Source organism: Sminthopsis crassicaudata, chromosome 4 (assembly GCF_048593235.1).
Source record: "Sminthopsis crassicaudata isolate SCR6 chromosome 4, ASM4859323v1, whole genome shotgun sequence".
NCBI lineage: Eukaryota > Metazoa > Chordata > Mammalia > Dasyuromorphia > Dasyuridae > Sminthopsis > Sminthopsis crassicaudata.
In genome coordinates, this window is record NC_133620.1 from 319472984 (window position 1) to 319487248 (window position 14265).

Genomic DNA, 14265 nt, shown 5'->3' on the forward strand with positions numbered 1-14265 from the left:
CATGGTCGAGCCTGCACCCCCGGCTTGTGAGAACGAATCGTATGGCGGTGGATACGTGTCTGAGTTGTATGACCGTTAATATGAAGTGACGAGGGGTTATCTGGTTCCCCGACTCATCTCCGGGTCTGGAATATGTAACAGGACGCGGGCCAGTTCTGAATTTCATCCTATGCGTCGATTTCCAGTTATATCAAAGGAGGTTTGGGGGCCTTAGGGCCGGTCTAGATCTCCCCTGCCTTCTGCCACCAGGGCCTGGGGGGGAGGGGAACTGGACATCTAACGAGCCTTGAGATATAAGGAACCCTTGAGACTGGGAGGCTATCGGGTGTGGAGGAGAGAAAAAAGCGGAGAAAAGGCCCCAGTAGAAAAGAAGGGTGGGATAAAGTGAGAAACGCATTTATAGAGTTGCTTATCTTGGTTTTCCGGGCTGGGAAGAATCGAACCTGCCCAAGCTTCTCTATTGGAGTTGAACTGAGGAGAGGGGCTCCTGGAGTTGAACGCGGAAGGAGACTCCTAGGCGCCTTCTCTTTCATTTGCAAAAATGAAGGAGATAGCTCCGACCCAGACTCTCAAGTGTAAATATTTACCTCTCCCCAGCCTTATTATCTGCACCCTTTTCTTCCAATCCTTTCCCCCTTCACCTCCCCCACACACCTTTCTCTATGGAAGGCGAGATTCTACGGATATCAACACTGTGTTCCTGTAAAATTAAAAGCATTTGTTAGATTTGGACAGCAGAAGTGGGGAAGTGGGGGGAGGTGAGGGAGGAAAACCGGAAGGTTATCCCGCTGCTGACCATCCAAACATAGTCCTAGCCGGAGCTTTTTGGGGCTAGTCCGACCCTTGGATCTTTCTGAGAGCGGAATAAAGTGATTTTATTTTGGTAATATAGTATAACTGGGCAAGGCGGACCGCTTTTTCTGGGCTGGGCATCTGCCAGCAACCTCGCTGTATACAACAGGCCCTGTCTCTAGCTATTTGCTGTAACAACTGTTTTGAAACAATTTTTTTTTCCAATCCCAGTTTTTTTTTTTTTTTTTTAAGTGAACAGAAGAGGTGGTGGAGGAGGAGAAAGAGGAAGCAGAGGAAGAGAAAGAAGAAGCAGGGAGATAGAAGGACTAGAGTAAAGAAAAAAAAAATAAAAGGGAGCAAGATAACTGCAAGTTTTTCATTCTTCCCCATCTACGTCCAGAATCATTTCCCTTGATGATTAGGAAGGGAAAAAAGCAAGTTTCTGTTTATTCGAAGAGTGTGTGTGTGTGTGTGTGTGTGTGTGTGTGTGTGTGTGTGTGTGTGTATAAAGGAGGTCTGGGGCTGGGCTAGAAGGAAAGAAAACGTGATTTAAGGTTTTTTTTTTTTTTTTTTTTTTTTTGTTTTTTAAGCAACCCCCAAACAACTCTAAAATAAAATTGGCTAGTATTGATCTTGCAGGATATTCAAGAATTTGGAGGGAAACTACAAATCCAATAGAAACAAAGTGTTACCCCTGTGTATATCTTAGCCTTTGTAGGCTTCCCTGCTCCCCCTCCCATGAGGTTTTTCTTTGCCCCTCGGGTCTTCGGCCTCCTCCCCATCATCTCTTTTCCTTTGTGCTGTGTTTTCATTCCTCGATCCTCCTCCCTAGGTAGTTGGGGGCATTTTCTGGCCCCCTTATAGTCTTAAACCCGTGACTGGAGCACCACTGGGTGGGGGGAGGGTCCATCAGCCACGCTCCAGGGCTCCTGGACAATTCTTTAAGCGCCCAGGCCCCTTCCCCCTAAGTCCTGGAGGCCTGAGGGCTCCAAGAGCCCCTCCTGGCCCTTGGATGCTTTGCTTGTTCCAGGACCAAGGGGAGGGTCAGTCAGGCACCGGAAAAGCTAAGGGCTCCCCTCCCCTCCCCTCCCTTCAGACAAAGGGCAGCAAAGAGAGGGACAGAAGCTTGAGCCCCACTTCCGGGTCCAAGCAAGGCCCAAAGTTCCTTTTCGTAACATTCTGATAATTTACTGAATTATTTAAGCAGATAACTCTAAAAACCCATCAAACTTGAAATTTTCCCTCAATGTTTGTATTAGGTGAAGTTATTTTGTATGTCTTCCCCTTGTATTTTTCCTTTCAAGAAAAATTTTATTTTAAAAAATCGGACAATTTAACCTCAAGGATGGGGAGCGGAGGGGAAGGATACATTAACAAGAGTAGACTCAGTCAGTAGACTGAGAACTTGTATAATTCGGCTAGGAAAATAAGAGCAATAAAAAAGGGGAAAGCAGATGTTTTAAGAAAAGGTCGAGTCCTTTCCTATCCTCAAAAAAAAGACTAATTTGTATTGTGAAGTGCACCTTGCCTAAAAGATGTTTGCTTTTAGATCTAAGCAGCACTCGTTTTTCTTATTTCTAAAACCTGAATGGGCATCTTTGGGATTGGATTTCTGATTTAGGTTCTCTGGTGGGGAGAGGAAGGCAGTGGGAGAAAAGGGAGGCGAAGAGCTTATGGGAGGAGGAAAGAGGAGAGGGATAAACTATATAGTTCGACTAGAGCTACAATAGTCTCACCACAGAGCCAGTGAAGGGTCTAGGACCCCAAACACCGAGAAATCAATGTATTGTGTAAAAAGATAATTCGGTAAAATTAGGGACCGGTCCCGAAATTTCACTTCCATCTTGTGATTGGTCCTGGAAGGACACTATGTATGACGAGAACCCGTTGCAAACTGGAAAATTCAGGGGATAAAGGAAGAGTATTGGGCCTGGAGTTCTCTAGCTTTGCTCAGCTGATCGTGTGAGCCTTGGTTTTCCAAGGGGACTTGATCCAGGTATTTAGAGAATTTGTTCCCAGTCCTTGCTGGTTTTCTCTTGTCACTTTCTATAACAGCATCTCTCCACTCTGCCTTGGCTAGAAGCAAATTCCTCGGCTCTCTCCTCCCTCCTCTCTCCGCTGCACCCGGGTCTGGAGCGTAGACTCAACCTAAGGATGCAAAGCAGGCAAGTGGGAGGAGGAGGAGAAGGGAGGTGTCTCCTGCCTCTGGTGCAGTGGTGTCAGTGAACCGAGCAACACCAAATCTCGGCCAGGGACCGGGAATCGGGCCTTTATGAATGAACCTTTCCTTGGATATTTCAGGGAACTGAGGACATTCCTTTCCCCCTTCTCCCGTACCCCTGTACAGAAAATACACTGGTGTGCAGACATGAATTTCTGGATACTTCATGAAGTATTAAGATTTCGGGCAAGAAAAGATTACATTAGAGACGAAGAACTTGGTTGCTCCCTCCCCTCCCCCAACGCTCAGTCTTTTAGAGTTTCTTCCATTCATCTCCTTTCGAATTAGAAAATCTCCCCTTCTCACTGATCTCAAGTTTTTGACCCATTCAGCTCTGCTCCTCAGATACCAGTATCTCCTCGGCTTGGCTTAGATTTCCCGGCTTTCTCCATCTTGGGTCTCGGGTCCCAGTGTACATCCCGTTACCCGGGTTAGGCTGTGCCTAGCAAGACCTCATTCAATCATCTCCCTGCCTAATGAATAGCCGTGCGCTAATCGGATCTCGTGGGCGCTTTATGGGGATTTATTTATTCCGCATTTCCAATCCATCAGGCGATTTAGCACAAACACACAATGGCAAACACTACCCCCCCCCCGTCAAAAAAAAAAACAAACAAACAAACATATATTTAGTCTGAAAGAGCCAGAGTCTCCTGCCACTCGTGTCCAGAATTGCCATTGCGCGCCCCGGGCTACCTGGGGTTAGACTCCCTCTCTCAGTCGCCGGAGCCGGGACTTCCTTAAACACCAGTACGACCCTCTCGGCGAGCCGCGCCGCCTCTACCTTTGGGCTCTCTTTCCCTTTCTCCCTTGGCCCCAGTCCGGGTGCTCGGGCCGGTATCTTTGACCGCAAGAGCATGAGGGGAGGAGTTGGGAGTGCCGCTTGTCTGCTTTGGGGATCTTGGTCTGTCCCCTGCGCCATCCAGCTTCCTCCTTTCCCTCTTCCTTGGGATGTTGGAGGGTCCCACTCGGAGGCACTTCCCAATGTCCTTTTACTAGAACCCTTTCATCACTTTTTTTCGGGACCACAGAGGGCGAATTTCGTTCTAATCTTCCTCCATTCCTGTACTTTCGTTTACCTCCTCGCCTCGGGGCCAGTTCGGAACCCGAGGCTTTAGGGCCCGGGGGGGGGGGGGAGGGGAGACCCCTGTAGCGGAACCACTGAGATCCTCACTCAGTTTTCCAGTCTCCCGTGCTCTCCTCCTCCGAAGGCCCCGCATCCCCTGGGACTCCAGAGAGAAGGAGGGATAAGCAGCCACCCCGCCATCCTAGGTTTGTCTTTTCCCCAGTTTGGAGACTGCACTCTTCACTTGATGCAGTCCTAGTCTGGCGATTGAAGGGGAGTCCCCGGAGTCCCAACCGGCACCCCAACCCTTGGGCCCTCCCACATGGTTCCCCCACCAATTTTACGCGCTTAATAAAATAAATAAATATGTAGAAATCAGTTTGTGGCAGTCTTCTTCCCCTTTCTCTCTCTGGATTCTCTTTGATCCGCTCCCTCTCTACTCCTCGGCTCTGGGGCCGGTGGGGGTCGACCCTCGGGGATCCTGGAAACCGTCCCTAACTTATCTCCTTTTATCCAGCGGCAAAGGGCCGCCTGGAAACCGCCGGGCCAGTAATTGCTTTTTTCAGGCAGCCCAGTGCGGACTGGACAACAGCCAATCAGCGCCCTGTTTACACTTGGTGATTGACAGCGGGCTGGCACTTTGCCAACCAATCCCAAGCTTCCCAAAGGAGAAGGGAGGGGAGGAAAAGGAGCTAGGGACTGGGAGGGGGGAGGTTTGGAGGAGAAATCAAGAAAAAAAAAAAATCAACTCTTGTGCTTAACCCTTTTGTGCCCAGACCTAATGAAACCGACTTTTTATAGCTTGTGGGTGTATGTAGTCTAGCTTCTAATTTAAAAAAAAAAAAAATTCTTTCCAGAGAGGGGAGCAGAGATTCTCAAACGGAAATAATCCACCTCAGTAAACTACTGTTAGCACTCCTGGAGAATCAATAGTGAGATTGAGAACCAATACTAATTACTGTGCAGCGTCCCAAAAGTTTCAGTGCGCTGCATTAATTTCAGGGGATATAAAAAAATATTTCTGATTACGGTAGAGAATTGTTCTGAATGATTTTTTACTTTAAATGAGGGGAATTTATCGAATTGTGTCTAGGGAAGTGGCTATTTAGAATCACACAGCATGGTTTTGCACATTAACAAAAGACATTTTTTATTATTATAAATTATTATAACTGTTTAGATCTTAACCTTTTGATTACAGTTGAGGAAAGCCTAATTTTCCTCTTGGCAATTATTCCCAGTTTTCCATTCTGTTTACTTTTATATTAAGAATTAGGTGGGGGGATGGGGAGGAAGACCATCTGTCTGAGAAGAAATAAAATAACTTAATGTAGGACCGAGGGGGACGTGACCCGGTGGAGGTCCTCACGGGAAAACCGAAGCGGGGCGTAGGCCACGTCGGAGATAAGGAGGGGCGGGGGAAGAGACGGAGCCGAGTGCAAATGAGGCAAGCCCAGGGGTTAGCGTCCTGGGCTAATGCCAGTACTGTTAGAGAAAGGCTGCCCTTCTGCAGTTGCTGTTTCTTATGTGACGGCCTTGGAAGACAGCTCTGCTTCTAGTTCGGGCCTATCAATTCGCTGATTCACCAAAAAGCTTTACCTACTACGCGCTCGCGCGCGCGCGTGCACACACTGACACACACTCACGATTGCAAAGTTTACATCTGCTTTAAAAGATGGTGTGGTTTCGTCTTTGAGTTTCTCATAGAATAGCAGTTCAATATTTCGGCCGTCGTAAAAATGTGAAGACAAAAAAAAAAAAAAAAATTTCAGGGTCCCCAGCCGCCTCCACGCTCACACATTTCCACCTCCTCCTCGCTACTCCACATTCTCATTCAGCCAAGTACTGATCTGCGCAGACAAGCTGCGCAGTTGCACCGCTTGAATTAGGCGCCATTGGGCTCAGTAGTAGCCCTGCTGCTCCCTGATTGGCAGCTCCTTGGCTCGGCGCCAGCCTATTGGGAGGCCTGTTTACGCCGAGTGAGTGGCACGAGCTTATTACAGTGGAGGGCCGCACAACCAATCAGCTAGTTGGCCCATCTTGGGTGAGTGGCACGAGCTTATTAGTATGCAGGGAGAGTTGCTTTCAGGACTGAGCTGCAGGGTTTGAGAGCCGCTCTGGATGGGCTTGCTATATAGTCGTTGTTGTGGAAGCGGCGCATTTACAGTGCGACAGTCAGCACATTGAAAATACCAATAGGAATACAAAACAAAGTCACATTTACTGATTTAATTGTATTGCATTCAATTGTATCCAGGGAACAGCCTCCAGTAAGTAATTGAAATTGCTTTCATTTTTTAAATTTTTGTCTTTTTTATTATTATTTTTCTTTGGGAATTTAAATTTTTTAAGGAGAAAGCCAGGATTGTGATTTTTAAATATTTTCTTTTAAAATTATTCGTTATAATGTCGAGCAGATTTTTTTTGTGGAGATGGAAGAAATATATTACATAATATATATACACGTGTGTATACGTATATATAATGTCGACAGCAGGCAATTTTTTTCCTCTCGAAAATCGTATTGATTTGTTTAAAATGCCCCCCACCCTGTTCTGCGTCCTTGCTTTGCTCTGAGCGGTTGTTGCCTCGTTATACACTTCGAATTAAAAATAAATAATAAAGAAAACAGATTTTCGTTAGGTCACGGTTGGCCCATAGAAATAAGGCCGGGCTTATTTTTAATATCGTTAGCAAACGGATCCCCAGCTTCCCCGGAAAATTATGTCCACTAGTAGTTGAACGAAAAAAAAAATGCTGTCCCTCCACCCCAACTTCTCTCTCCCTCTCCTGCCGTCGTCCCTCCCCCGTCCCCCCCAGCAATCTCAGTTTTTTATGTTTTGCCAGCTACTATCACTACTAGAAAAAAGATTCATTGTAAGACTTTGCCTGCGAGGAAGGTGAGTGTGGGGACTCTTAAGGTTCACAGTCTGGGAAGAAGGAGAGAGAACCTTCCCTTGGCTCCCCTCGGTCCCCGGTGCCTTATTTCCGAAGAAAGATTTCCAAAGGAGAAAAAAAAATCTGCAGGAAGAATATAAATTTAAATTTTTATCCTTCAGCGAGGTCTGTTTTTTTAACTTTTTTTTTTAATTTTCAGGGAGCATTTAATTTTGTAATTTTCACTTTTCGTTTGAGAAAGTCAAAGACGTCTCTTAGTCTGGGGGGAGTTGTAAAGGATGCGAGAGGGAAGGTGCTGAAAGAGAGCTGTGTTTTGGGGCAGGAATCTACACAGCTTTTACATTTTGTCTCTCTTTCCCCCCCTCGGGCTCCGAAATTGCGCTGAAGCCTGCCTAGGAGCGGGAGCCTTCGGCCTGGGGTTTTTTAGCTGGGGATTTCGGGGAGAAAGAAGAGACGGGCTGGCTAGCTACGTGGAAGAAGGGGGAGGGGAGATATTCTATTTCTTGGAAAGGAAAAGAAAGGAGAAGAATATTCTGCCTTTGCATTTTCCATATTCTTTTGTTTTCTCTGGAATCCCCGCGCGGTAGAGGCTAGGGCAGCCGAGCAGCTTCTGCAATTCGCTCTGAGCGGGTTCTGGGAACTTGGGTCCCTTGGCCTCGGGGCCTCTGAGGGAGGGGGAGTAGGACCGGAGGAGGCCCGGGAATATTCCTCCACACCGAGGCAGTGGAAGCGCACTTTGTTCGGTGCCTAACCCCTCTCAGACGATTGAGGGATAGTTCCGGTAGCGGCCTGCGGCTCCCTCGGGCCGTCTCCGCCAGCCCCGAGCTAGCTCTCCGCTGCTGCTCCGCTTCCCTAGTATTCCACGAGCCTGCAGTAGGCAGTGCAGAGCCCAGGCCTAAGCTCGTGCCCTCTTGGAGAGAGAAGGAGGGACCCTCGAGAAAAATGGACCTTGATGCGCCGAGAGAAAATGGTTTTGGTTGTAAATTTTTTTGCTAATTTAAACAAGTGTATTTTAAAAATCACAAGCCGTGTTCTTGACTACAACCAGACGCGGCTCGGCGACTAGGAGAAGGGCGCTGGGTTCCGACTCTGGGAGCAGCTAGGACCCGAGGGGGCCCCTTGAAATCGAACAAACCATCCCGCTGGGCAGGGCTGCCGAAGAAAGGCGGCGGCCTGAGCCGGGCTTGTGGGCCCACGTTTTTTACTCGGCGGCCGCCCGGCTCAGCCCTTTGTGTCTTTTTTTTCTCCCTCATTTTTAGTGACTTAAAGTGTATTTTTCTCATTTCACCCCCTTATAAGAATGCGGGATCTGTGACCCTTTCATAGAATAAAGTTAGCTCGTGCTCTCCTTCCTGTTTCTTTCACAGCCCCTTCGGTTTTTTACAACAATTCTCCTTTTCCTTTCTCGACTGCCTGGTCTGAGTAAACGCTACTGGGTTTGAGTCTTAATGGAGATTTCTGCTCGCTCAATCCAGAGCTTTCAGTCACCATCCCGGGAATGTAGATGGCAGGGATGATTGGAAAGCGGTGGGCAGAGGGAAAAATCCCTGACTGGAGCAGCTTAAAGCGGTGGCTGGACTAGAGATGCAGAGCGGGCCTTTAACCCCTGGAGTGAGCTCGGCACGGGGGGAGGGAGGCTTCGGCCTTACGGTGCTGGCTCCGACCTTTGTGGGCTATGGGGGGAAGAAGGGGGAGGCGGACCACGCCGCGGCTGCTCCGGTCGTTCTCCCCATGCTGCCTGGGGGGAACCTTATTAACTCTGGGGTTGAACGAATACGAGCCTTAGCCCCCAGGAAGAATCCAGGACTGGGGAAAAGCGGTTCCTTCTTGCGTAGGAAAAAGTAAAAATACGTAATGAAGTAATATTAAACATCAATGTAATTTACCCTCGATTTTCTTTAACACGGGAGCGACCGAATGGGGAAAAAAAAAAAAAAAAAAAAAGGATCGGCGCGGGTCTTCAGAATCGCAATATTTCCATACTTGGTTCTCTCAGATTTTTTAGTTTGACTCTTTCTCAGTGTGATATACAATCTCTACAACCTCCTCTTTTCCCGTCTCCGATGTTTTGAAACCCGAGATTTTCCTTTCTCTCTCGATTTCTGTCTCTTCCTCACGCTGGGGTCTGCCCTGCAGCGGCCCTCATCTCTCACTTCCTGCGGGGACAGTTAGCTCCCGAGTCTCTGAAAGTAGGCCTTACTAGCTCGGAGATCTCCACTTCCCCATTAGGGGTTTTCAAATGTTTTTTTTTTTTTTTTCTTTCTCTCCCCCTACTCTGGCCCCAGACCAGCGCCTCCGAGGACTAGGAAATATTTGTTAGATCGAGGGAGATAGCTCGGGCTCTCCACCGGGGAAGGGGAGGGGGAGGGGAGCCCCTAGCCCCTTTGTGTGAAGTTGTAAGACAAAGAGAACTCATTGTGTAGTCCCCTTGTATTTACAATGCAAAAGCTCCTCGTGTAAATATGAAAAAAGCTTATCAGCTGAGCAAATATGTATTCACTTAATACATTAAGTTTTCGGTTATAGATTAAATCAGACACAAAATTGCTTGCAAATAAGACATTGTAGAACTCAGAGCATTAAATATAGCAATTTTAAATGGTATTCACGAAATGAAAAACATCTTAATCACTTTGTTGTCACGATGGGGTGGCAAAAAACACACCAAACTCATAAGGGCTCTCGGTTATATTCACCATTAAGAATATTGAGCCTATTATTGTCTCCTTTTGTTAGATGTGGTATTAAACATTAAAACAATGCGATGAAGAAAGGAAAAATATACAGAATGAACGAGTGCTAAGAAAGAAAGCCTAGGAGGCAGGAACTTAACTTTCACATATAAATATATAATAATGCACATATATGTACACAATATAGATTGCCTCTTCTCTTTGCCTCATCCGGGCTTCGTTAATCGATTCAGGTTTTGTTTTAATGGGAGAAACTGCAATTCAACTTGAAAATATGGAGAGGGGTGGATAGGAGAGGTTTTGGGTGAAAAAATAGGATGGTGGTGGAGTGATTATTATCCACTCCTCCTAGACTTGAAATCAGGAGCAAGTGGCAGTAGAGTGGGACCGGCTTGGCCCCAGACCCCTCTTTTCCCAGGTGTGGAAGGGAAGATTTGCTGTTGGTCTGGCGGTGTGCGAGATGGGAAGGAGCCAAAGACTGGTGTGTGAGCTGCAGCGCCTGCAAAGCAACTCGCTTACATAACTGTTTGGTCTGAGTCTGGGTGCTCAACCCTCGGAGTGGGAATCCCCAGCCTAAATGCAAAGAGAAACGGCAGAGGCAGCAGCAGGCTGAGGATTTCTCTTTCCCCTTCATCTGACTCTGGAAGGACCAAGACATTCCAGAAAAGAGATGCAGTTTTAACCTTCTGATCTACCTTCTCGCCCATTTTCACAGCTAGGGATTTTAAAGGGAGAAATTCACTTGCTGGATAGATCCTTCCAAAAGGCCAGTTTCTGGTCCTTGGAGCCCTGCCCCCCTCCCCCAACCCTTTAACCTGGAGTGCTGTCCGCTTGATTCTTTTGGGGGAAGAGGGATCGAGTGGGGTGAGAGAAAACCTTTTATTTGTCAAGGGGGGGAATGAATTAAAATCATTTGTACTCGAATACATCCCCACCTTTCACTAGGTCCATGGCCTTTAGGTTCCAGAAAGAAAGGAGCACTTTGAGATGGATTGATCACTGCAGTTCTCGCTAGGTAACCAGTGGGGGTGGGGAGCAGAGAATGAATTTGGGATTTGAGGGTTCTGGGAGCTCCACAGTTCAGGTGAGGTTACCAAAGATGAGTGTATAAGGAGGAAGAAAGAGAAGTAGGGAAAGTGACTGAGGTGTTCCTAGGTTCAAAAGAATGGGGTACAAATCACTTATGGTTGGGAAATAGGCAGATGGAAGAAAAAGAGCCGGTTATTATTATTATTTTTTTAAAGCAACCTCTTGAGTTACAATCAATAAAATTACTCGCTTAATTAGCATGGTTATTCGGTTAAGAGAGATGCAGTAAAAGTGGGACCTCTGAGAGAGGGGGAGGCTAAAAAACAAGTGTGAACAGAATTCCATTTTACTGGAGACACCTGGGGGGGGGGGAGGGAAGGAGAAGGGGGATGGAGAAAAGAAGAAACAGCTTCATGGAATTGGGTTTTTATTGTCCAAGTGAGAAACATCTTCGAATGAGGGACAAGGAACCCAGGCTGGAGTAGGGAGGAGGGGAAAGAAAGGCGGAGGGGGTTATAGAAAGGAATGACTTTGTAGGATTTCATTAATTTGTGTGTGTGGGGGGGGGTGTCCATTATCATTATGATCTTTGTGTGGGTGTACGTCCCTGCGTGTTTGTGGCTCCGTGTGTCTGGATGGGTCACCGATAGTGCCGTTTTCTTGTGTCCCTCCGTCGGAGTGGTTCGGGGTCTGTCTCAGTGACTTGTGTGTACGCACCTCGCCTTTCCCCGCTAACCCCTCCCTCCCGTCGGGGACTTCGGTGCCCTGGTCTTCTGTCTGACTGTCGGGTCACTTTGAAAAAGCCCGTTTGGGGAGGGGGCGCGGGGACGCCGCGGGGGACCCCGGAGCCTGAATCACAGTGTCTTTCTCCTTCACTCCACAGACGATGAGCCCCGATCGCAGGAACTGCACCTGGCCAGCCCGGGAAGACATCAGCCGGCCGACCCGCTGAAGAATTTAATCCCTAACTCCGGATCTCTCCTTGGCTGCTTTGCCCGTTATTATCATTTAATTATCAGTTTTGTTTTTATTATTTAAAAAAAAAAAAAAAGGCCAAATCCATTACTCTCCCCAGAACCATTATTCCCTGTTCTCGCAGACACCGTCTCCTTCGGATCCAGTTTCTTTTTGCTCCTCCGCTTTCTCTACCAGCGCCCCGGGCTGCCGCTCCTCGGGGCTGCTGCTCCCGCCGCTCAGATCTCGGCGGCCGGCGGAAGAGCCTCGGCGGCAGTGGGGGGAGGAGGAGGCGGCGGAGCGGGGAGGGCGGCGGCGGCGGCGGCTGGCTGGGGGCCGGAGTCGCCGCGGCCGGCTCCCCGGCATGGATGGCCGGGACTTCGCGCCGCCGTCTCATCTGCTCTCTGAGCGCGGGGGCCTGGGCCACCGCAGCGCCGCCGCCGCCTCGCGCCTAGCCCCGGCAGGCCCGGCCGTCCAGCACCCGGCTCACTTCCCGCCCGGCAAGTACTTCCAGTCGCCGCTGCCCATGGCCACGCACACAGGTCAGTGTCCTTCCTACCTATCCAGCCCAGGCTCGGTGCGGGGGAGGGGAAGAGCCCTTCCTCCGGGCGCAGGAACTCTGGGGACTCCCCGGCCGGGAGCCCTGCATTCCTGGGTTCTCTCGCGGTCTTCCACGGAGAGTCTAAGGGACGTTGGGGAAGCGAATAAAACCATAAGAATGTGTTTCGAGATTATCCCCTCCTTTTTTTTTTTTTAATATAGAAACTTGGTTTAATTTAATTTTACATTTTTTCCCCCTATTTCGAGAATTTTATAGTTTGGAACTTCTAAAGAAACGGGCGAAGGTTTTGGCGGCCTCGGAATCGTTTGGTCCAGCCGATTTTTGCTCTGTGCCCCACTGGCCCCGTTATCTGATTCTTCTCCCTACTATTATCGGGAAGAATAGAATAGCCCTTTAGAGCTGGGGTACACTTGGGACTTAGAGGAACAGCCGCAGAAGGAGCTAAAAATAAAGATTCCCTCCTACTTCTCCTCCTCCCTACTCCTCCTCCAAAAGAAAATAAATTCCGCTGAAACCTCTTTTCTGCATTAACATCTTTAAGATATTCTGGTGCTGGGACAAGGAGGCGCTTTCTGATGGAACAAAACGGCTGTTCTTGGTTGGGGAAGGGGGGGGAAGGAGCAGCGTCGAACTCAGAGTGGCCTTTTCAGATTAGGGGCAGTTGTGTGCACAGGGTTAGTGTTAATAGGGGCTGCTGGTGTAAGACTAGAAAATCCTGTTTCTATATAAAGCCTTGAAGTGTCAGGGTGAGAATGGGTTTGCAGGGGATGCATTAGCTTTAACAAGTGCCTCTGGTATCCTGCTAAAGACATACAAAGCGTGGCTAGCAAAGGGCCTGGGGAACTCACAGGCACCCTTTCAAAAAAAATCTGTTAGTTAAGGGGGTTTGGGGCTGCATGGGTTGGGAGGTGGGGTAGAGGGAGAAGAGCATGACCTTCAGCATCTAGAGATCTGTGGGGTCAGTGTGGCCCCAAACACGGCCGGTGGAATGTGGTTATTCTGAATGTGTTTCTGGGAGATCTCTGCAGTTAATATTTTGGCAGAATGTTGTGAATTTGTTTGAAAGGAAGAAAATAAAGCTCTCCATTGATTTTGGCTTTTGCTGTAAATCTGGGTGTTAGTCCCTTGAAAATAATATTAAGAGGAGAATGTTAAGGCAAAAGGGGGGGGTGAAAGTTGGATTGAAAAAAATATCAGAAGGCTTGATTTGTTGAACCTTGTGCAGTTCCTGAATTCACCTTCCTCTGCATTTGTGTATGGCCCCTGTGACTATATTATTTCTGTCCTTGGAAAAGTAATCTCTAGATCAGTGAAGTTAGAGACTCTTCCCTTTCCTGATAATTACATTTAATTTTTAAAATAACGTCGAGTAGCAAAAAGTGATGGGGAAGTTTTGTTGTGGCATTGTCATTATCTAACTATATATGTCTGAGACAGGGAATTAGATTACTGATGTGTCACCTCTTGTTGGGAAGAGATGCCTGTGGATCTGTAATCAGGTGGTTCAGCTCTTGGATCATGTAGGTTGGCTGGGCTTTGTTTACAGTTTGTTTTAAACATGACTCATTTTTTTTTTTTTGGCTGTTTTAAAAATTCGGCAGTAACAGTTATTATTGCTAGCTTGATGAACTGTGAATACTAATAAAATTATATCTGCTTTAATGGGATTACAATTAGTATGTGGATTAAAAAGAATAGCACAGACAAGGCTGGAAGGAAAGTTGTCAGTTGGGAGTGCACTCAAAAAGAAGACCATAAATTTCCTAAAAAGAAAAACATACACACAAAATTGCATAATTACTAATGGGCTTTTAGCATTTATAACATGGTGAGATCCCCAAAAGTGCCACTAACAAACACAGTGATCTCGACACTTTCAAACATGCTGTTTTATATAATTACAACCTATATCTCCAGTCTTTTTCCATTCAAGTATTTCCCCTCCAAATTTGACCTCTTTTCTCTGATTTTTTTCCCTTTTTTGTTTTCCCCTTACTGGAGAAGTACATCCTTTAGATGTAAAGCTAAGGAAGAGAAGGAAAATTAGCTA

General features: G+C 47.5%; 1 protein-coding gene across 3 annotated transcripts in view; it reads left to right on the forward strand.

The window, feature by feature from the left end:
• The window catches only part of BAHCC1 (BAH domain and coiled-coil containing 1), a 172669-nt gene that overhangs the window by 9366 nt on the left and 149038 nt on the right, over positions 1 to 14265 (forward strand). For 2 of the 3 annotated variants that reach the window (XM_074260395.1, XM_074260397.1), the window contains exons 1-2: positions 6102 to 6349; positions 11583 to 12195. In XM_074260395.1, the coding sequence (XP_074116496.1) occupies positions 12018 to 12195 (178 nt within the window). In that variant the 5' untranslated portion in view covers positions 6102 to 6349; positions 11583 to 12017. Of the gene's footprint in view, positions 1 to 6101; positions 6350 to 11582; positions 12196 to 14265 lie in introns of those variants that run through there. The other variant, XM_074260396.1, reaches the window with a different exon arrangement.